This window comes from Pyxicephalus adspersus, chromosome 7 (assembly GCF_032062135.1).
Source record: "Pyxicephalus adspersus chromosome 7, UCB_Pads_2.0, whole genome shotgun sequence".
Lineage (NCBI taxonomy): Eukaryota > Metazoa > Chordata > Amphibia > Anura > Pyxicephalidae > Pyxicephalus > Pyxicephalus adspersus.
The window spans coordinates 64651973-64674294 of record NC_092864.1 but is presented as its reverse complement, the minus strand read 5'-3'; the positions used below and the strand labels follow the sequence as shown (position 1 = coordinate 64674294).

General features: G+C 34.8%; 2 protein-coding genes across 2 annotated transcripts; both read right to left on the bottom strand.

Annotated features, from left to right (window-relative positions):
- Positions 1–5703: 5703 nt before the first annotated feature.
- LOC140336092 (olfactory receptor 5AR1-like) lies at positions 5704–6633 on the bottom strand. The gene has a single exon (XM_072419145.1). The coding sequence runs from the start codon at positions 6631–6633 to the stop codon at positions 5704–5706; it is 930 nt and encodes a 309-aa protein (XP_072275246.1).
- Positions 6634–19534: 12901 nt separating this feature from the next.
- LOC140336091 (putative olfactory receptor 2B3) lies at positions 19535–22103 on the bottom strand. Its single transcript, XM_072419144.1, has 2 exons — positions 22037–22103; positions 19535–20157 (listed from the first exon to the last, which is right to left on the bottom strand). The coding sequence occupies exons 1-2, from the start codon at positions 22101–22103 to the stop codon at positions 19535–19537; spliced, it is 690 nt and encodes a 229-aa protein (XP_072275245.1).
- Between the last annotated feature and the right edge of the window lie 219 nt (positions 22104–22322).

The following is a 22322-nucleotide window of genomic DNA, read 5'->3' as shown; positions in this document are numbered from 1 at the left end:
TTACCCTGTTTTCCAACAGGACAAATGTAGGCCTTCGAAAAAGAATATTTCTTTTTATAATGCTTTCATTTTTTTGTGTTAGTCAGTTTAGGCTGAAATTGAAAAATTAAGTCCATAAAAGCTATCAGTGAGGGAGTTTCTTGGTTGATGATAAGGAAGTATGATAATGATGAGTGGTTAAATTTAGAAGATTGCAGAGCTACTCTTGAATTGAATGAATCTGATTAGCTTTACATGCATGAAGCCCCCTTACACAAAGTTTATTAAAGCTGCTTAAAATAAAATAAAAACCAAGCATAACTTATGCATTTTGTCACATGACTTCATCAAGGTTAGTCTATCTAATGTATCGAATCCATGATTAATACAACACTTTACCTGTGGCGAATGTAGATATTTCTAACACTTCCTCTATTATTATTATTGTTACTATTACTACACAGTATTTATATAGCACAGACATATTACGCAGCACTTTCCAAAGGCCATAGTCATATGACTAACTGTCCCTCAAAGGGACCCACAATCTAATGTCCTTACCATAGTCATATGTCATTACCATAGTCTTAAGGTCCATTTTGGGTGGAAGCCAGTTAACCTAACTGCATATTTTTGGAATGTGGGAGAAATCCGGATTACCCAGAAGAAAACCCACACAAACACAAGGAGAACATGCAAACTCCATGCAGATAGTGTCCTGGCTGAAATTCAAACCTGAGACCTAGTGCTGCAAAGGCCTATCTGATGCTCTAGCTATTCCTATTTTTTCCCCATAAACCTATCAACTTGATTAAAAAATCTAATTTCCATTTTGCTGGCTAGCTCCTCAGTCTTTTATAAATGACCTTCAGGATCCCAAAAGAAAAGAACTGTAGTACAAATTCTAGTATAGTGGGGGCTGTACTAATTCTAGTACAGGACTCCTGCCAAGTTGGAAGCAACCCAGGCAGGTGGAAAAAGAATCATGTAAAAATGCAACAAAAAAAAAAAAGAAAAAAGTACAATTGTCTATATATCATAAACAATGTTACAATATACATCACAAGTTCTTTTTCAAGGTCTTGAACATGAATCTCTTTTATAACATGTGGTCTCTTAGTAGTTCTACTTTACATTGACGCGTTTCGCAACTATTAAGTCGCTTCTTCAGGATGAATCAAATATAGAGACTACTGTAAATAACACTGATAACCAAATAGCAATGGAGTACTTCTTCCCAATTGTAAAGGCAGATCCACAGCAAGAGATAGAGCTTGATGACAAGAGCAGAAGGGCAAAAACAGCAGATCAAGTATTTTAATATTTGATACTACAATAAATGTGACAGGAGTAATAGGAATAATTACATTTATCACATAAAAAATAATTTCTACTAAGAAAATGTTTTCACATGACAGTGATAAGTTTTCAAGTACTTCACATACAAAATGATTTTTTTTTATTGTTCCCACAAAGATCAACATTCAGTGTAAGAGGCACATGGGAAATGGAAAGAAGGAATCCTGATAACCATGTTGCAGCTGCTATCCTAATACAAACTATCCTACTCATGATGGTGATGTAATGCAATGGGTGACATATAGCTACAAAATGATCATAGGCCATTATGGCCAGCAGAATACACTTAGTAAGAGAAGGAGAAATTCCCCAAAACAATTCAGCACGGAGGAGCACCAGGGCTCATTCCAAGCAATAAGTAGATCCCTAAGAGGTTCTCAGGTCTGGGTGCAACTATGCTCTGTAGACATCAGATTCTTTGTATTGCTTCCAATAATACGCAGTATGGAAGTTTTCTTCGATGCCATGTATAGTGGAGGTGAGATCCTCCATCAGCCTAATGTGGTCATCTCCACAGCAAGGGCACACAGGACCTGGCTGCATTTACCAGGTGACGGATTTGTGAGCCACAGTATGATTTCAGGGGCCTATAATTGTGATGGAGTAGGAAAGCCAGACCTTTATGCACTGGGCAGTCAGTGATTTTTTGAGTATTGTCCCTAACACCAGACTAAAAGGTCTCAATACTGGACAACTCCAAAAAATATGTAGGAGCATCCCCCCATTTCCACCACATTCCCGACAGGTGTCGGTGATTGCCGGGTACATCCGATGCAGACAGAGTTTTTTTTACCACCTAGACATCATTTTACCCCAGGATTACTGAAACCTATTGCATATTGAAGATTTATCTGATGTGTAAAAATGTCGTACAGGTCCATATAACATTTATGGAAGGAGGCTGCAATATCCTCCGTCTGGTATTGTGTGTGGCCCGAATTTTCTACTACATATTACACATAGGTAATTTCATGTTGGGTTTGGAAAGCGATGGCTAACAGCCTACTGCTCTTGTTCCTGAATTCATAGAAAACTTATAGCTATAGCTACCCTTGGGCTGTAGAATGAAATTGAGCACAAAAACAAAATGCTAACAAGATATAAATGAAACAACTCCGAAATTGCCCAATCCTGGGAAAAAAGGGGAAAGATTCTGGGGAAAGATTTTTTTCTTGTGAATCCTACAAGGGACAACTGTGAATTACATGTTTAGAATATGTTAAAGATCCACTAAGCCATGAAACATAGAAGCATTATTTTACTTGGCCATTTTTTATGTCTTATATTCATGCAAACTCAGATATGTGATGAAAAACTCCACTATCCTTCATTATAGCATAGTGCAAGCTCCTCTATTTTACTGTCCATACTGCAATAGGAATAATCTGTACCTCGTTGATCAACCCACTTTTATTTTAACCCTATTATTTGGTCTTGTGAGGAACAACAAAGAAAGAATGACCAAATAAACAATTTTCCTGCCAATTTACTGTGGATTGTGGCTGCTCTGATGGATTCATAGTCCAAACCCAGATGTGAACAAGACAAACTGTGAACTGCAGTGGAGAAAAGTGAGCTTGCTCATAAAAGGAATAGTTGAATAAAACAATTCAGGAATGCTCGATTGCAGAATCCTAAATTTCCTAATAACTGGTATAAATACTGTGAAGAGGAGCTTGTGCTTATTTATTTGTTATGAGGTTTACAAAAGTAGCAAAGTAAATGTTCTATTTGCATGGGATTGAGATGAAGCACAGATGACATTAGCCATTTAGTCATGTAAGGAGAAAAGATCTAAATAAATAATTAGAAATCAAGTAATCAATTGGAGGTAAAGCTGATGAGATGTAGAATAATATAGAGGCCCAATTTTAATTCTAAATAACTGGCTAAACTGAATAATAAATCTTAACCTCCCTAGCGGTAATCCTGAGTGTGCCTCGGGGTTAAATTTCAATACAAAAAGCGGTAACCCTGAGCCACACTCGGGGTGTAATTGAGGGCGTACCAGGTCCCCACAAACCCCCTGAGTTCTCTGGCGATGCCGGCCCAGCATGTGTCCCCTTGGCGATGCATGGCCAGGATCGACGTCCCCTTGTCCTGCTTTGACATTTAAAAATGCTAAAATAATCATACTGCCAGGGAGGTTAAGGCATAATATTACATGTAAGACAGTTTATTTCACCATATTTGTTTTTTTAAATGTTATATTTCAATTGTGTTAACCTTTAAAGCAGACTTTAAATAAACTTTTGCAAAAAACACTGAGAAAATAATGAACCTTGGAGGTTCAGATTTCTGCCCAGGAAATTCAGCACCCAGTCTCTGCCCTACAGATGAGGAAAAGTCTAGGGCTATAGCTTTACTAATTTATTGAATAAAAATGTTGTTGATACTCTTTCTCTAATACTTGAGAATACCTTTAACACTGTATTGACAGAAACCCTTTATCTTGCTACCCCTATTTTATTAATTAATGTAAACCTTAAGATCTTTGCCAAACTCTTTGCTGACATGCCTGAAAGTTTATATGCCCTCTCTTGTTCACCTGAAACAAGTGGAGAGATCCAGGATAATACTATAAAACATCATCACTTATAATGCCTTCTGTCCCATGATGCTGAAAAGTGTTCGATTGCTTGCACTGGGGCTTCATGCATGCCACACTACAACCTGTATCCCTTTATCAGACATTCCTGTTTCAGTGGTGCACTACAGTTATCCCTTGAAGATCACATCCCCATCAACTTCACATTACAGCTTTCCCAAGTTAGGATCTGCCATATTGCGTTATACATGGGAATCTTTAACTCGTCTAGCGCTCCCCTAGCTCTATGGAGGTCCTAGTCTTTGCTACTTTAAATTATATCGTAAAGCTTCTGCATTGGTCCTTTACCCTTACTGGCTCTTCCTATTTTATCATTCAATCTTTTTTTTTTTTGAACTAGCTCTTTTCCCAAGACATGTACTCTTTTATTAAACACCTTTGGGTAATCTTTCTTTTTATGCAGGATTCCAGTTTTGCTCATTTCTAAGCTTGTGCTCAACAGGAACCTCTTTAGTATTGAATGTCTTGATTACAGACTGCTTGCAGCTTTTCTCAATACTAATCACAGACTCAACTCCACAAACTGGGTGGGTAGTTATATATCTAAACTTTTCAAACACCCATGCACTCAAGATTCCCCTTCTGTTCCATCTTATCTGTCAACTTTACCTTACTCTGGTTTGTCAGGCTTTACCTCGAATTCCTTATGATGTAGGTACATGGGAGCATGACCTAGGGATCCAGTTTACATTGACAGACTTGGAGAAAAATTTCCTACTCACATATAAGACTAATAAAACTAGTGTAGCTGAGGAGGAGAATTTTAAGATCTTACCTTGGTGGTACCTTGCATAAAAAAATTATAGTAGATATATTTAGATGTATATATAGATATAAATGTAAATATATATATATATATATATATATATATATATATATATATATATATATATATATATATATATATATATATATATATATATATATATATATATATATATATATATATATATATATATATATATGTATAAATATTCTGATAAAGCAAACAGTTAAAATTGTTTAGTCAAATTGGTTAATTTGGAATTGGTTAATTTGGCCCTGGGGACCTCCAACATGACACTGTTTTTTAAAGAAGAGTTTTATTGATTTATAAATTTCCCAATAGCATGCCTAACAAACATTTTAAATAGGTTACCAGACCACAAGGAAAAAGTCTAGTTATCTCTTTAGTTTTAGTAATAGCACTATAAAACTTCCATTGTTTGAATACACATTGGCTATTTTTATGAAGCTTGTGAAGATTATAAAAGCTGTTTTTAAAATGTTTTTGCTATAAAATTATATAAACAATAAAGTAATTTGTAGCTATTTAAATCTGTATTTTTACATAATCTTTTTTTCAATGTTACTGTATGGCCAAGCATTGCCAGTAGACTTCATCCAATATATTAATGGCCATGAGTAGTAACTGAAATCTTGGTTCCATGCTAATCTTCCTAAATGTATTCTTTCTTGACACCCCTCTCTTCACATGAACATGAACACTACTTAAATGTTTGAAATAAAACAAATTTTCAAGAAAGGGCTAGAGGAAGCTGGATGTCATCCTGCCTGGAAATGAGACAGACCCTATCTGGTCCACTGAAGCTTCTAATGCAAACCGTGAGAAGCTTACAATATGAAGAAAAACTGTGCAGGAAATTTTAGTACCATAGAGGAGAACAACTGTGCAAGCCTGAAAGTAAGGCTGATGTTCAGCTTCATGGTTTATTGGTAACATCTGATGATCTCATGTCTGTAGATACATTTTCCGCCTAATTATTTCTAGTTTTAAATTTCAGAAATGCTGCCTTAACATCATTATTTCTAAGAGTATAAATAATAGGGTTTAACATTGGAGTTACAATAAAATAAAAAATAGCAATGATTTTGTCTGTTCCTGGTATTGAGCTTGACCTTGGTTTCATGTAGGCAGCCATAGCTGAACCATAAAATATTGTCACAACTATCATATGCGATCCACATGTAGAAAAGGCTTTCCTCCGTCCAGCTGATGAAGCAATTTTAAGAATATTCAAGATTATTTTTATATATGAAACTACAATAAATGTGACGGGAGTCCAAAGAATAATCACACCAACCACAAAAATAATGAATTCCACTAAGACAATATTTTCACATGACAATGATAGGATTTCTGGTACTTCACATATAAAATGATTTATTTTATTGTTCCCACAAAGATCAACACTGAGTGTAAGAGCCACATGAGAAATAGAAAGAAGAAATCCACACAACCATGTACCTGCAGCTATTCTGATACAAACCACTTTACTCATGATGGTGGTGTAATGTAATGGGTAACATATAGCTACAAAACGATCAAAGGCCATTATGGCTAACAGAATACACTCAGTTTCTCCTAAAGAGAGAGAAATGTACATCTGTGTTGCACATTCTGCATAAGAAATGATCTTCTTTGATGACAACAAATCTCTTAATGTTCTTGGTACAGTTGAAGTTGAATAACAGAGATCCAGGAAAGAAAGGTTTGAAAGAAAGAAATACATAGGTGAATGAAGATTGGTGTCTGTTACAATTAGAATAATGAAGAGAGTGTTTCCTATCAATATGATCATATATCCAAGTAGAAATATTAGAAAAAGAATAACTTGGGTTTTTGGATTACTAGAAAGTCCAAGAAGAATAAATTCGACAACCACTGAGTCATTTCTTAAAGGCATTCTTCAAAATACAATAAAGAAATATATATATATATACGTTAATACAGGTTTTTTTAAATGAATGCTAGTATGATGAAAAAGATTGCTCACTGGCTATATGGAATAATTTGATTAATTGAGCCCCATTTATTAATGCTCTCCAAGGAGAGAGAAGATTGACTATCATGGGTAAACATAGGTGACCAAGAAGACCTGAAATGGATATGGTCCAGGACTGAAAATATTAGCCAACTAATAACACTTTTTTTTTGGAGATCAATTCCAGGTTGGTTTTATCCCATGACAGTCTTTCTTCTCCAGTTTTAAAAAGCTTTAACAAATCAGGCCCAGAGAGGGATCTGGCCAAATATATGTATGCAGAAATGAGAGTTATATGATTCAATATTGAAAAACATGATTTATAAGAAAAGCAATTGTCTGGATAACCTAAATTTGTAATTTTAGCAGACTTGTCGCATGTATGCAGCTGTTTAGAAGGGTCGTAGATTTGCAGATTGAGGGCTTCACTGGTTTCATAATTAGTGGTTTCTGATGCTTTGAACATTTGCTTCCACCATTTGGATTTAGACTCCAGAAATGGATTGAGACTGGCCTCACGCTATTCAAGATTCCTAAAACTGGCTAAAAAAATTGCTAGTGATTTTCCACTCATACTAAGTTTTTTTTTTTTTTTTTTATTTAATCTATATGCAGACTTTGCTCTAATCACTTCTATTCATCAGTATGGTGTTGCTTTTCAATGCAGGCTAAAAGATAGAAGTTTGTGATATTTAAAGATAACCAATTTGCATTTGCAGGAATCTATATATCTTTTATGAAGTTGTTTTAGTACTGCAGCCCTACTAGGATAGGATTGTGTGCTGCTTTTTTATCTGCATTGTATCCACTTCTAATCAAACCTTGCTGACCTGGAACCAAGTTGATGCTTTAATACAAAGATGAAAACCAAGCACTGTTTTTTCTACGATCGCTTAGCTTCCTATTTGCCAAGGAAATTGTGACAAGCTGTAATTGAAGCTAGGTGCTTCTTAAGTGTATCTCTATTTCATTCATTACTTTGTCAGAATTAGGAAAGGCTAGATAGCATGTCCATGTGTGTGTATGGATGCATATTTGCAGATCTTTGTGTGCGTGTTTTCCTGTAAGGTTAAATAGTTTGTATAGACATCATTTGTTGTTTAAATAAAATCACTAAAGTATAATACAAGCTGTATTCCTTAGAATTTACTGCAAGAACTAGAGAATAAGGTCGTTGCAAAACTCATAGCAAAAAAGCTTAACAGGGTAAAACTATTAATTATCAAAGCCATTCATCTCTGTAATGTAAAGCTGACCATTGAAATTTTGGTATATAAAGGACGTTTTAAAGTGAATTCAAACAAGAGAGAGCATGATGTTACAGTCTTTTACTACCGGTCTAACAAGTAAATAAAAAAATAAATGCAGTGGAATCAAGTAATCAATGGGAAGTAATGCTGCAGAATTATAACAATCTCAGAGTGGAGATTTAGATTAGTAAGGGATGTAACTGACTCCAGCTAAGTAATTGGCTAAAGAGATAAATAAATCTTCAGCAGGAAAAACAGTTTACAGACAAGTTTTTTCAATACCAATATTAATGTTTGCATTGCATTATCCTTTGAAGGGGATTTTTAGTGCATTTTTCAAGATTTGCTGACAACTTCTTTTAAACATCTGCTTCAAAAGCTGCCTACCAGCAAAGACAAAGTAAATCCTGTGTGTATGTAAAAACATGTTAAATATATTTTCACAATATAGCAGACACATGACCTGATATATATTGCATTGAGGTGCACCCAAAAATAGATTACATGAAGCCTGAGATAATATATATCACAAACTTGGACTGAAATTCCATGCTCTGGGTTACATCATACAGAAATTACTTTAAAATACTTATATCTGCTAATTGTACCCTAAATTACTGCTATAGAATATAGCTATTTCTTTATCATTATTTAAGCTTTACACAGGGATTATGATAGGATGTGGTAGGAGCAATACCTAAAAATGAAATAAGTTGATCAAAACAAACATACCCTGCAGTAATCAGTATGTTTAGTAGAACAGAAAAACATTGGTCGAAATTTTAAACTTTAAACAGGACTGTGATACAAATGTGATGCAGCTGGTCTGTATGGATGTGTGAATTTCGTGACCTTAATGAAATAACACTGAAAGTCATGTTTTGACTACTAACATAAACAAGTTATCAGAGTCACACTGGAAATATGTCTAAAATTACATTCTGGGCCCAAGGTTGCGCAATTTTAGAAAATAGGTTGTGTTAAAAGAAGAGAAGGGATTTTTCACGTTGGGACTATCACTCTAGGAACAGACGTGTTGTCCAGAGGCCTGTGAAAACTCCCAGATCTTCGATTGCACTCGGGCTGAAGTGTCGGGAATCCCCCAGCCAAAAAGAAGTAAATCTGATGCAATATCTGGTGATGTATTGATTTATGATTTACTTTCCCAGCATTGTAATTATATGTATATGTAAATATCTATTTTACTTTGTTCATGTGCTGAAATAAAACAATTTGATTTAATTTTAAATTGATAACGTTTTATTAGGCAAAACACAGGACAATAAATAATATTGTAGTATTTAGAAATTCTCAACAGCTTAAGGGATAATTAAAAAAGAAAATAGAATTGGTGAATTGTGAAAAGGCAAAATATTTGACAGTTAAAAAACAGTGGTAAATGTATTTTCTAATAAAATGTAATACTTTTTGATATCAAAGTGCAACAGGCACATACCTTGGCATCAATGCAAGCTGTGAATCTCCACCTGTGACTTTGCTTTTTGAAGGGCACCTAATAATTCAGGGACATATTCCTAAGTGCAAATAATATACCTTAGGGTGTATGTCTCAAATGTAAAAAAAATATTATCTTTATTCTGATCTATATTTAGCAGTTGGAAAATAGTTTATCACTAAATGTTTGGGGTAATTAATCTAGTCAGGGCTTTTTTTATATGCACAATAGATGATCTTTTGACAATGTTCAGGAAATGTCCAGGATTATTACCTCTAAAGATTTTTTAGGAAACGTTATCTAAAATCCACTCATTTTTCCCACCAAATGAAAGTGAGTGTATTTAGCAATAGGATCAATAAACCTTTAGTAGGTCCTAGGTAAAACAGTTTATAAAATAGTTTTTATATATTCATGTAATGTATTTCTGGTGGTAACTTTCAAAATGGAACTGAATTAAAGATGTAAAAGTGTTTACAAAAAAAGTAAACGGGCAAGTGAGCACTAAAGAAAACAGTGGATACATCAACATACATGCAATATTTAGGAGAACAGTCCTAAACTACTGACCTACTAAGCATCTAACAATAATTTGCACATTTATTTGTTACTTAGCTTCAGATCGGGGACTTCCGTTCCGTAGTTTTGCTATGTCAGGGCCATCTGTCTAAAGCCATCTTTGCTTCTCCTCTGTTTTCTTCTCTTGTCTGTTCCCATTGTCCTACCAGGTTTACCCAGCCCCTTTACCTGTTAAATGACCATCACAATCTTAATCTTTTTGTATCTGCACTAGCTGCAATGCTCTTAGATAGTTTAGCCGTGTGTTTTTGGCAGTTCATTTGAACATAGATGGAAAGGAAATTCTAGATGAAAGTCCATTGTCATTCAATCCAGCGCTTAGATGAAAGTTCTCTAATTTAGCTACCCAAGAAAATCATCTGTGGCTGCCTAATCTGCCATTTTCTGAATTATATCTGGTTTCTTCCAACTAGAATAAACATAGGTTACTACTTAGTTATCTTTCTGCTCATTCTTTGGGGTATTAATATTTCACACATTCTGGTATTGGAGTGGTAAGAATACACCTCTCAAGCAAAGCTAGTGTAGTGATTCAATCTATCTTCTCTTTAGGAATCCCTATCTTAATAAAATCAGTCTACAGCACTCTTCCAGGGGTCACAGACCCGACCTTCCTATTGCGTGGTTCAACTTGTTTGTTACTAGTAGAACTGATCAAGCTCACGCTTCCCACTCATGGGAAGTACTAGAGACCTGTCCTACCTCCACTTACAGGCTTGTGGCATTTGTTCTTTGTTAGGGCAAACAGATTTGGTTTTGAAGATTCAAATCTTCAGTTTTGTCCACAGTGATCTGAATACAATTTGAAGTTGCTGCAGTTTGAACTCTTCATGCTCTAATTTCCAAATCAACAGCTTCATGCAAACACCTAGATGCTTCTGCAAGCTGCTCTCTCAGTAGCTCCAGTTCCAGTTTTGCCTTGTTCCTCATTTGATATTTCATAAAAGAAGTCCCAACCTGTGAATGGTGTCATCCCATTTTTGTTATGGGGAACCCCAATATTAATATAAATAAGCTTTTTCTTTGTTAGCCTGTGAGAACAGATAGTCAGGGGGTGCAGAACTTGTCGAAGTCTAAGGGGACAAACATACTTCAGCCAGAGGATTTGGGGGCACACCTCCTTTGCTAGCTTGTAGAGGGAGAAATGATCTAAAAGTGAATGTGAACGAAGAAATTGCAGATGGAACAAGCAATGAGGTTGAGGCATTATGAATTGAATTGAATGTGGGATTGAATAACACACAATTAATTATTGGAGTCTGCTATAGGCCCCCCAGTGCTAAAGAAGAAATTGAAAATCAACTACTAGCACAGATAGAAAAAGCAGCAACATGTGGAAGTGTTTTAATCATGGGAGATTTCAAGTACCCTGACACTGACTGAAGTAATGGCACTACAGGAACAGCAAAAGGGAGGAAATTTGTGAATTTAATACAAGATAATTTTATGGTACAGTTTTTAAAAGCCCCAACTAGAAATGATACTCTGCTGGACCTAGTTTTTTCTAACAATGCAGAGCCACTTAAAGGATGCCGCTGGGTTGGTAACTGGCCAGATTTAGTAAACACTTTTTGTTAGCTTTGTGCACATGAAGGAAAATGGCAGAGCTCAAGTCCAAATTCATATTAGCAATGTCACTGCCTTAAATGAGTTTCAATGACCCAGTATTGATATGATTGAGAAACAGCTGGGAAAAATTAAGGTTGACAAAGCACCACGACCTGATGGATTACATCCACGTGTCCTCAAAGAGCTGAGCTCAGTTTTTTCAAAGCCATTTTTTTCTAATTTTTAGAGACTCTTTAGTCACTGACAAGGTACTGATGGATTGGTGTAAGGCCAATGTGGTTCCTATATTCAAAAAGGGAGCAAAGTCATTACCAGGTAACTACAGAGCCGTTAGTTTAACGTCAATAGTTGGAAAGATCTTAGAGAGTTTGATAAAGAAACACATAGAAGAGTTTCTGCTAGAAAATAATAATATAGTGATAGTCAGCATGGCTTCAAGAAAGACAGAAGTTGTCAAACAAATTTACTCTCTTTTTATGAGGAAGTAAGTAAACAGGTAGACAGTGGAATAGCAGTACTTGGACTTTGCTAAAGCATTTGACACTGTACCCCACAGACGGTAAATATGCAAGTTAGGGTCCATAAGTTTAGAAAAGTCAATCTGTAAATGGATAGAGAACTGGCTTAAAGATTGCATCCAGAAAGTTGTAATTATTGATTCATACTCAGAATGGTCTAAGGTTATTAGTGGTGTACCCCAGGGTTCAGTATTGGGACCTTTACTGTTTAACATCTTTATAAATGATATACAGTTTGGGTTTAAAAGTACCATTTCTGTGTTTGCAGATGACACCAAACTATGTAATGGAATTAAGTCTATACAGGATGTCTATAATCTACAAGCAGACCTGGATGTACTGTTTGATTTGGCAGCAAGTGGCTAATGACATTTAATATAGATAAAATTTGGGAGGTCAGAAATGGAAAGTTTCCAGATGTGGTCTGGGGGTTATGGTAGATCATAGACTTAATAAAAGCATGCAATGCTAAGCTGCAATATCTAAAGCTAGCAAAGTATTTTCTTGTATTAAAAGAGGAATAGACTGCAGAGATGAAGACATTATCCTGCCCCTGTACAAAGCATTGGTCAGACCACATCTGGAATATGCAGCCCAGTTTTGGGAACCAGCTATGAGGGGAGATTAGCTGAACTGAATCTATTCTCCCTTGAGAAGAGACGTTTTAAGGGGGATATGATCACCCTGTATAAATATATAATCAGTCCATATAGAAAACGCTCTTCCCCATTTTTCACTATGAGATCATTACAAAGAACAAGAGGGCACTCTTTGCGTCTGGAGGAAAAGAAGTGTAAGCTCCGGATAAGGAAGGGATTCTTCACTGTAAGGTCTGTGTAAATGTGGAATCGGCTCCCTCTGGAAGTAGTTTCAGCAACTACTATAGATTGCTTTAGGAAAACCTGAATGTTTTTCTAGAAGCACAGAAAACAACTGGGTACTAAGGCTTTAAAATAAAAATAACAGTGACTATTGATCCAGGGAACATCCAATTGCCTCATGGAATCAGGAAGGAATTTTTTTCCCCTGTTGAAGCAAATTATACCAGGGTTTTTTTTGCCTTCCTCTGGACCAACTATGTCTTATAGGGTTTTATATCTGGGATATGTTTAAATCCCTAGTGGTTGAATTTGATGGACTTATGTATTTTTTCAACCTAACCTACTATGTAACTATGTATAAATACTGCAGAACCATTTCTCATTTTTATGCTATATTTTTACTTGTAATGGTGTTGATTAATAAAAGGAGTTTAGGTCACCTATAAAAGGAAATTATCATTCTGCAAGGGAATATGTTGAAGCTATGCTTGTTTTAGCCATTCAGTCATGCTGAAACAAAATACTGAATCCCTGCAGCTAATTCTAATAAATTCCTTAACAGAATATAACGTTTTTAAAAAATTTATAAAATTAGAATACAAAATTTATTAAAAAATGATTTTAAGAAGGTAAGATGGTAAGATACGTGTATCATTTGTCTGTTCTTCACATTTTACGTGGAATTTTGGTGCATTGACCAAAAAATGCTGACAGGTACAAGTGAAATTATACACCAAACCATATATGCACATCTCAAGATGCACACATTAAGCACAGTTTCATGAGTTTTAGTAACATGCACAGCCATCCATACATCTTCTCAGCCAATCTAAGTTATCAAATATTCTGTTCCTATAAGAAGGCTGGGAGAAAAAGTGCCAACAATACGAGGTACGAGAGGAGCATATGCATTGCATTGCTGGATAAGGCTGCTTAGCAAGGTACTTGTTCTGTGGATAATTTTCAATCAACACAATTATCCACAGAACAAGTAAGTTCTACATAGAATTTAACTCATTATCCTTGCGGGGTATTGTGGAAGAACACTATGTCAATCCTCCATGGTGTTCCACAACAATCACACAGTCAAAATATGTATATATCAAGTCTTGAAAACAATGGTAACATAATGTTTCTTTCTGTGTCTGTTCCTAACCAAAGTCTCTGAATCCCCTGATGAAGCCATACAGCGTCACGCATCGGGCAATGGGACAAAATTATGAATATTCACAATTGATTATATGTTATATGTGAACCCTGAGTTTTTGAACTACTATCTTTACATTGCAGATTTATATGTATCAAAGAATTCATTGAAGAATCTTATTTAAATAAATTCTCATTTTATTGCCAAAAAAGCCATCTTTTGTTGCTTCTCTTAATGTTTATAACTAAACCAGGCTTGGCAACAGTATGTACTAGGTATAATACTTGATTATAATAATGATGCAAGAGCAGTAAGTAAATAAAAGAATGAAGTTCAACAACAAGATAAAGATCTAAAAGTCAATGGGCCTGATTTATTAAAGCTCTTCAAGGCTAGAGAGCATACATTTTCATCAGTGAAGCTGGGTGATCCAGCAAACCTGAAATGGCTTTCATAAGTAATTTGCTATTTCTTAGCAAATGTTTTCAATCCTGCACAAGATCTACTCCAAGTTTTCTGGATCACCCAGGTTTACTGATGAAAGTGTATCCTCTCCAGCCTTGGAGCTCTTTTATAAATAAGGCCCAATTTATCAAACAGTATCAGGAATAAGAACAGATAACATATTTCAACTACAAATAAAAAGAACATAACAATTATATATAGTAATGAAACATACTATATAAAAATGGATAATTGTGTAGGATCATACAAGATTATGGCACGTACAACAAATATTATATGCAAGACTTTCAGAACTTGATTCATCCTAATTGTAGTTAAAAGGAGATTGTGCCCCTTAGTACTTCCAGAACATAACTGGTCTTATATTTAAATGTGGACAGAGTAGGGAGTTTTTCTACATAAGTAAAGGGCATTGAAAACAAAGGCAAAAATTATGGAGAAAAAATGTCCAAGATAGAAATGCACTCTTTACATCAGACTTTGTAATAGAGAAAGGGTGTGCTAAATGATGACCATGGATGGTGCTGTGTAGAAACAGAACATAAAGTCACCAGCACTCCAAAAACATTAAAAATCCAAAGTTTGAGGGTTGCACAGGATTTGCTTTCTCAAGTCAAGATAGTGACAAAAATAAAGCAAGCAAATCATTAAGTCCAAAATCTGTCAAAAGCAGAAATGGACCTCTGACTGGGCCTATGTCATATATAGTGTGAATGCCGCCACTACAGGTAAGGGTGCTAGGCCCACACCAGGCATGCTACTTAGCATGGGTTACTGCAAAACAAGTCAGTCTGCATCCAGTGGTAACCAAGCATCAGGGCCTGTTTTATTTAAGGTCTCCAAGACTGGAGAAGATAGACTATCATGAGGGTGAAATGGGTCTAGTCCAGAATCGAAAACATTTGCAAACTAATAGCAAATATTTTTTAACCTGTGGTATTCCCGAGTGTGGCTTGGATTTAATTTTGATTACCAAAAGCGGTAACTCCAAGCCACACTCTGGGTAGCATTGTAAATGACTTACGTGGTCCCAACGAGCCCGCAGCGTCCTCCATTGATGTCCACTCAGCATCTGTGTCCCCTGGCCTTGTGTCTGCCACATGATCAATGGGACGTGTGAGCGGGGGCGTGACCGGGTGGAAATTTAATTGGACGGGCTGTCATAATTCGACCGCCAGGGAGGTTAAGCAAGCCATTCCAGGTTTGCTGGATCACCCACATTTACCAGTAATAGTCTATCTTCTCATGTCTTGGAGAGCTTTATTAAATGAGGCCCATTGTCTTACCTTACTGTAATTTTCCTAAATGTAAAAGGACTGGAAGAGGAAGGGTCAGAATTATGGACCAAAAAGAATCTCTAATTCATTGAATAATGTTGCAAGAAAAATGGGAGCTTGCTGACAAGACGGGAGCTCAATGCAATTAATCAGAATGTGCATCTGCAAGAATCTTAATCTCTTTGAATAACTTGTTTTATTACTGCAGCTTTTCTTTTATTTATTATTATTATTGTCATTGTTATTATTATTTATTTATTTATTTTACTTTACTTTTCAGAAATAGAAGGCTATGATGTTATTCATCTGTATTGTATTCTTATCATTGAAAAACTATAAGTCAAATGTTAGGATTCCCGAGACTTTCACGCTGAGAGCTGAGGCTAATAAGGCAAAAGTGTGAATTATCAAATGCTTTAGTTTTCTTTTATGTCATTCTGACAGTAACAACTTTGGTATATAACAGGTTTTTAGGGGTTTGTTTTCAAGACTGAGCTCAGACAAGAGAGACCTTTTAGCCTACAGAAGTTGTCAAATATATATTGAGACTCCAGAAAGTAAGGGGAACATGCATCTGGATCATGGAGTAAGCAGTGCAAATAGCTGTGTGAGCACTGGTATGGTCATTTACAGCATCAGGGTATCTATAGGATGACGATTTAATGTCCATATTAGCTATTTGTTGTTGCCTCTAGAGGTTGACCTCTCTGTGATCCCTTTCCCTTGTTTTTCTGTGACCAGATTGAGATAATGCCCTTGGTGCATTCTACTTCATGTGTTGTGAAATTTAATTATACACCTTTATGGTGACAGTTTTTATGATGTATTTTAACATAAAATAGTATTGTTTTACTAGTTTGTTTTTAATTAAATATTTATTATATAAAAATATGTGTAATGTTATATTTGCTGCCTTTAATGTCCCATATATGTTTTGCTTTGTCTGTATTGAATAATTTCAGGGCAGGTATGTGATCTATCTATTGGGAGGAATATTTCTCTTTTTGTTTTGCATTTTTAGCACTGAGCCTAAACAGACAAGAGCACAACCTTATAATTTATCTCTCCTGGTCTAACAAGAAGAGAAATCAAAGAATCAAAGAGGGGTAAAGCTGCTGAATCTGACAGTGGAGATTCTGATTATTTCACTAGATCAATGGTAACTGATATTATATAAAAAACTGGCAGAACATTAAAGTTTGCCCGGTGTTAACCTTTTGGACGGATTTTTGTGCAATATTTAAAAATGCTGATAGGAAGCTTTTTATTAGAGCAGATACATCACTTCTGGATTTACACAATCCTTGTCCAGCCATTAAATTCTATTGAACACAATTAAACCTAAAAGACCAGGAAAAGATGGAAGTAGCAGAAATGGAAGGATAAGAGGAGTACAATTTTTGCATCACATTTATGCATGGTTTCACGTTATGGCAGAAATCACACAGTATCAACAATACAAACAATGTTTTCCTGGGGTTATACCAGTCTGCAGTGAATGTTTCTTTTACTATCAACTCAATCCAAAATAAAATGCAGAAACATTAAAATAGAATTTTATTACTGCATATTGAGCTTTTTCTGGAATTCCATTTGCTATATGACACAGTATAGCAATATCTAAAAGCTTAAAACAATGTATAATCTAAATGTACACTAAATTACTGCTCCAGATTGCCTACATTTTCTGTATCTCTATATTTTACTATGCTAGTAGTTTGTTGTGTTGTAGGTGCACACATCACAATTATGCATAAAACTAGTGTAATTTTTTACAAATCCGTGTATTTAGTAATGCAGTATGTAAAGCAAAGGTACAGACCTATATTTTTGTATTCATTGGAGATTTTCACAGAACTGTAAGATAAAGTACTGCAGTAATAGGAATTTCTTTCCACCGCCTAATTATAAAGTCATACAAATAAAAACTTAAAAACAAAAAAAAAGAATTAGGGAATTTCAAAACACGTAAAATACTTTGTCAGAAAAAATGGCTGAGAATGGTATTTTCCAATTTATTCAATGTTGTTCATTTCAAACTGCAACATAAACATAGCTTGATATGAATGCAAACTGTACATTTTTAACTGTAACTAGTTGTGTTTTAAAGAACCCTTAATAATTCTGGCATATATCCCTGAGAGACATTTTTATACCTTAGGGCATATGTATTAAAAGTTTCACTGTACTGTATTCAAAACATTAAAGATTGTTTAATGTTTTTTTTAATAAAGTACACTAAGTGTATAAATAACATTTTAAAGTATTTACATTAAAAAAAATTAATTTGGAGGTAGAACTGATTTTACATTTCAAGGTTCTAAGACACTGTGCTGCTGTCAGAAGAATATTAGAATATTATCTTGATTATAATTTATAATTTTATATTGAAGCTAGGTAATGGTTGATCGCTTAGGCTTTGTTCAGACTACAGGTATTTTGTGGTGATGTTTACCACCCCGTGGTGTCTACTGTAAAACACTGAACAATACCAGCCACAGCTAGAGAATGCAATCCACATAAAAAGTTCCAAAAAAGTAGTGCCAGACCAAACTCTGAAGAACCTACAGAATGTAGTTATATTTTCTCTGCTCATAACAAACAAGTATAAAACATCCAATGTGTTCCATGAGTTGGAATACACTTTCCCTTTATCATAGTTTGTGGATTTAAACTTGGATGGATCCAAATGTTTGTTTTTTGTTTAAATTTGCTTTTATTATTAAATAATGAAAACCATTTCCTATAAATAGTATATCCTTTCTTATGCAGTATTTATAATGAAATACTCATAACACACGTTGGAAAAACTGTCAGTAAAAAACTCTTGTCCATACTTGACTGCTGTAAAATTTGTGATGGTATTCACATTTAATACATCCCCACATTATACAAAAAAGTCAAAATGCACCTAACTATCCTTCATGAGCTTCGAAATGGTTTTAGAGATATACAATAAGGTTTTCTCATAGCATGTACATAAGACTAAAAATGATTTGAATATTACTTTGTTTATTAAAATTCAATGGAAGAAGTCAACAACTTATTTTGAGACATTTATATAAAAATATAGAAAATGGTATAGAAAAGGTGTCACAATCTTTCAAACATCTATAATGTGTGCTTGTTTCTCTTTGGTATTCTTTATGTAAGGAATGTGACTTTAGATGACCTTTAAAGCAAAAATTTTAGGTTTGCATTGACATTCTTGACAGTTTAAATGAACAATTGATTTATTCTTACAGCAAGCTTAACAATATAGATATAAAATACAAGTCAACAAAATAAATGTATAAAGTACATAAAATAAAAGTATTCAAATTAGTTTTATGATATTACATTAGTCTGGTTATACATGGGCTTTTCTTTAAATGAAGCAGAACTAAATTAAAAAAAAAAACATAATTAGCTTAACTTCCAAAGATCCCTCGATCCCTCGGGAGGTTTCCTGGATTGGGTCCCGTGCCATCCAATTATCCATCTTCCTAAGCGTGGGTGCCTCCATCTTTTTTTCTCTTTTTCCTGCTTCTGCTTGACCTGATCCTGCACTGTGCTGGCACAAGTTTGGTTGACGTAGCCTGTGGTAAATAGGGAAAAAAGAGTGCCCATCTCACTACGCACTCAGTAACTATAAATAAATACCTAAAATAATCAAAATGATCATTCAAATCTAGATTTCCATCTATGTATGACCAACCAAAGACACTAGGCTTCAGCTGAAGAAAAACTTATTGTGTCTTATCAGCAGATTGAATATCTACTTCTAACTTTCAGAAATGCCACCTTAATTTCATGATTTCTAAGACTATAAATCATAGGGTTTAACATTGAAGGCACAAGTCCATAAAACACAGCCATCCATTTGTCTGTTCCTTGTATAGAGCTTGACCTTGGTTTCATGTAGACAGCCATAGCTGAACCATAAAATATTGTCACAACTATCATATGAGATCCACATGTAGAAAAGGCTTTCCTCCGTCCAGCTGATGATGCAATTTTTAGGATACTCAGGATTATTTTAATATATGACACCACAATAAATGTGACGGGAATAATAAGAATAATCACACCAACCACAAAAATAATAAATTCCACTAAGACAATATTTTCACATGACAGTGATAAGATTTCTGGTACTTCACATATAAAATGATTTATTTTATTGTTCCCACAAAGATCAACACTGAGTGTAAGAGCCACATGAGAAATAGAAAGAAGAAATCCACACAACCATGTACATGCAGCTATTCTGATACAGACAATTTTCCGCATGATGGTGGTGTAATGTAATGGGTAACATATAGCTACAAAACGATCATAGGCCATTATAGCTAACAGAATACACTCAGTTTCTCCTAAGGAGCCTAATAATATGTTGCGACAAACATCTGTCCTAATTGCATTTTTAAAATAAAGTACTTGTTCTGACTTACATACAAATTCAAATTAGGAACAAACTTATATTCCCTATCTTGTACCCCGGGGTCTACCTGTATATCTTTTATGAAGTTTTATAGTTCTGCAGCCCTACTAGGATAGGAGTGTGTGCTGTTATTTATCTGCATTGTATCCACTTATAATCAAACCTTGCTGACCTGGAACCACTTTGAAGCTTTACTATAAAGACTATGAAAATCAAGCACTGTTTTTTCTGTGATCACTTAATGTCCTAATGTCAGAATTAGGAAAGGCTAGATAGCATGTCCATGGGTGTATGGATGCATATTTGTAGAACTGTGTGTGCGTGTTTTCCTGTAACGGTAAATAATTTGTATATGCATCATTTGTTGTTTAATAAAAGCACAAAAGTATAATACAAGCTGTATTCCTTAGAATTTACTGCAACAACTAGACAATAAGGTAGTTGCAAAACTCTCAGCAAAATAGCTTAACAAAGTAAAACGATTAATTATCAAAGCCATTCATCATTTTAATGTAATGCTGATCATTGAAATTTTAGTGTATGGAAGACGTTTTAGGTGTATTTTTTTCTGCACTGAGTTCAAACAAGAGATGGCATGATGTTACAGCCTTTAATACCGGTCTACCAAGTATATAAAAAAATAAACTCTGTGGAATCAATGCTGCAGAATTATAACAATCTCAGAGTGGAGATTTAGATTAGTAAGGTATGTAACTGACTCCAGCTAAGTAATTGGCTAAATGGGTAAATACGTCTTTAGCAGGAAAAACAGTTTACAGATAGAATTTTCAAAAATAAATTTAATGTTTGCATGACATTATCCTTTAAAGGGGATTTTAGTGCATTTTCCAAGATTTGCAGACAACTTTTTTAAAGTTTACAATCTGTGCGGCTCTTTTGCTTCAAAAGCTGCCTACCAGCATTTTTTTCTAATTGTACATCGAGCATCGCCTGCACATTGTAGGCGCACAGCTTTGGCACAATTTTTTGCTGAGACAAAATAAATCCTGTGCATATGTAAAAACATGTTAAATACAATTAGCAGAGACCTGATCTGGTTTATATTGCATTGGGGTGCACCCAGAAATAGATAACATAATGCCTGAGATAATATGTATCATAGGCTTGGACTGAAATTCCATGTACTCAGTTACAGAATACAGAAATTTCTTATAATTTTAAATAACTATATCTGCTGATTGTACCCTAAATTGCTGCTAGAGTTTATAGCTATTCCTTTATCAATATTTAAGCTTTATGATAGTGTCCAAGAAATGTCTATTATCACCTCTAAAGATTTTTTAGGAAACTTTATCTAAAATCCACTAATTTATCCCACCAAATGAAAGTGAGTGTATTTAGCAATAAGATGAATAAACCTTTGGTAGGTCCTAGGTAAAACAGTCTATAAATCTTTTTTTATATATTCATGTAATGTATTTCTGGTGGTAACTTTTGAAATGGAACCGAATTAAAGATGTAAAAGTGTCTACAAAAAAGGTAAACAGGCAATTGAGCACTAAGAAAAACAGTGGATACATCGACACACAAGCAATATTTGAGTGAGCAGTCCTAAAATCCTGACCTACTAAGCATCTAACAATATTTTGCACATTTATTTGTTACTTAGCTTCAAATCGGGGACTTCATTCCTAAAGGTTTGCTATGTCAGGGCAAAGCAATATTTGCTTCTCCTGTGCTGTCTTCTCTTGTCTGTGTTCTGTGGTCTCGAAATCTGCTTGTCTGTTCCCATGGTCCTACCAGGTTTTCCCAGCCCCTTTACCTGTTAAATGACCATCACAATCTTAATCTTTTTTTACCTGGACGAGCTGCAATGCTCTTATTTGGATGGTTTAGCCGTGTGTTTTTGGCAGTAAATTTAAACATAGATGGAAAGAAAATTCTAGATGAAAGTCGATTGTCATCCAAATGGTTAGATGACAGTTCTCTAATTTAGCTATCCAAGAAAATCATATGTGGCTTCCTAATCTGCCAGTTTCTGAACTCTGGCTTCTTCCAACTAGGCCAATAAACATAGGTTACTACTTAGTTATCTTTCTGCTCATTCTTTGGGGTAATATTATTTCACACATTCTGGTATTGGAG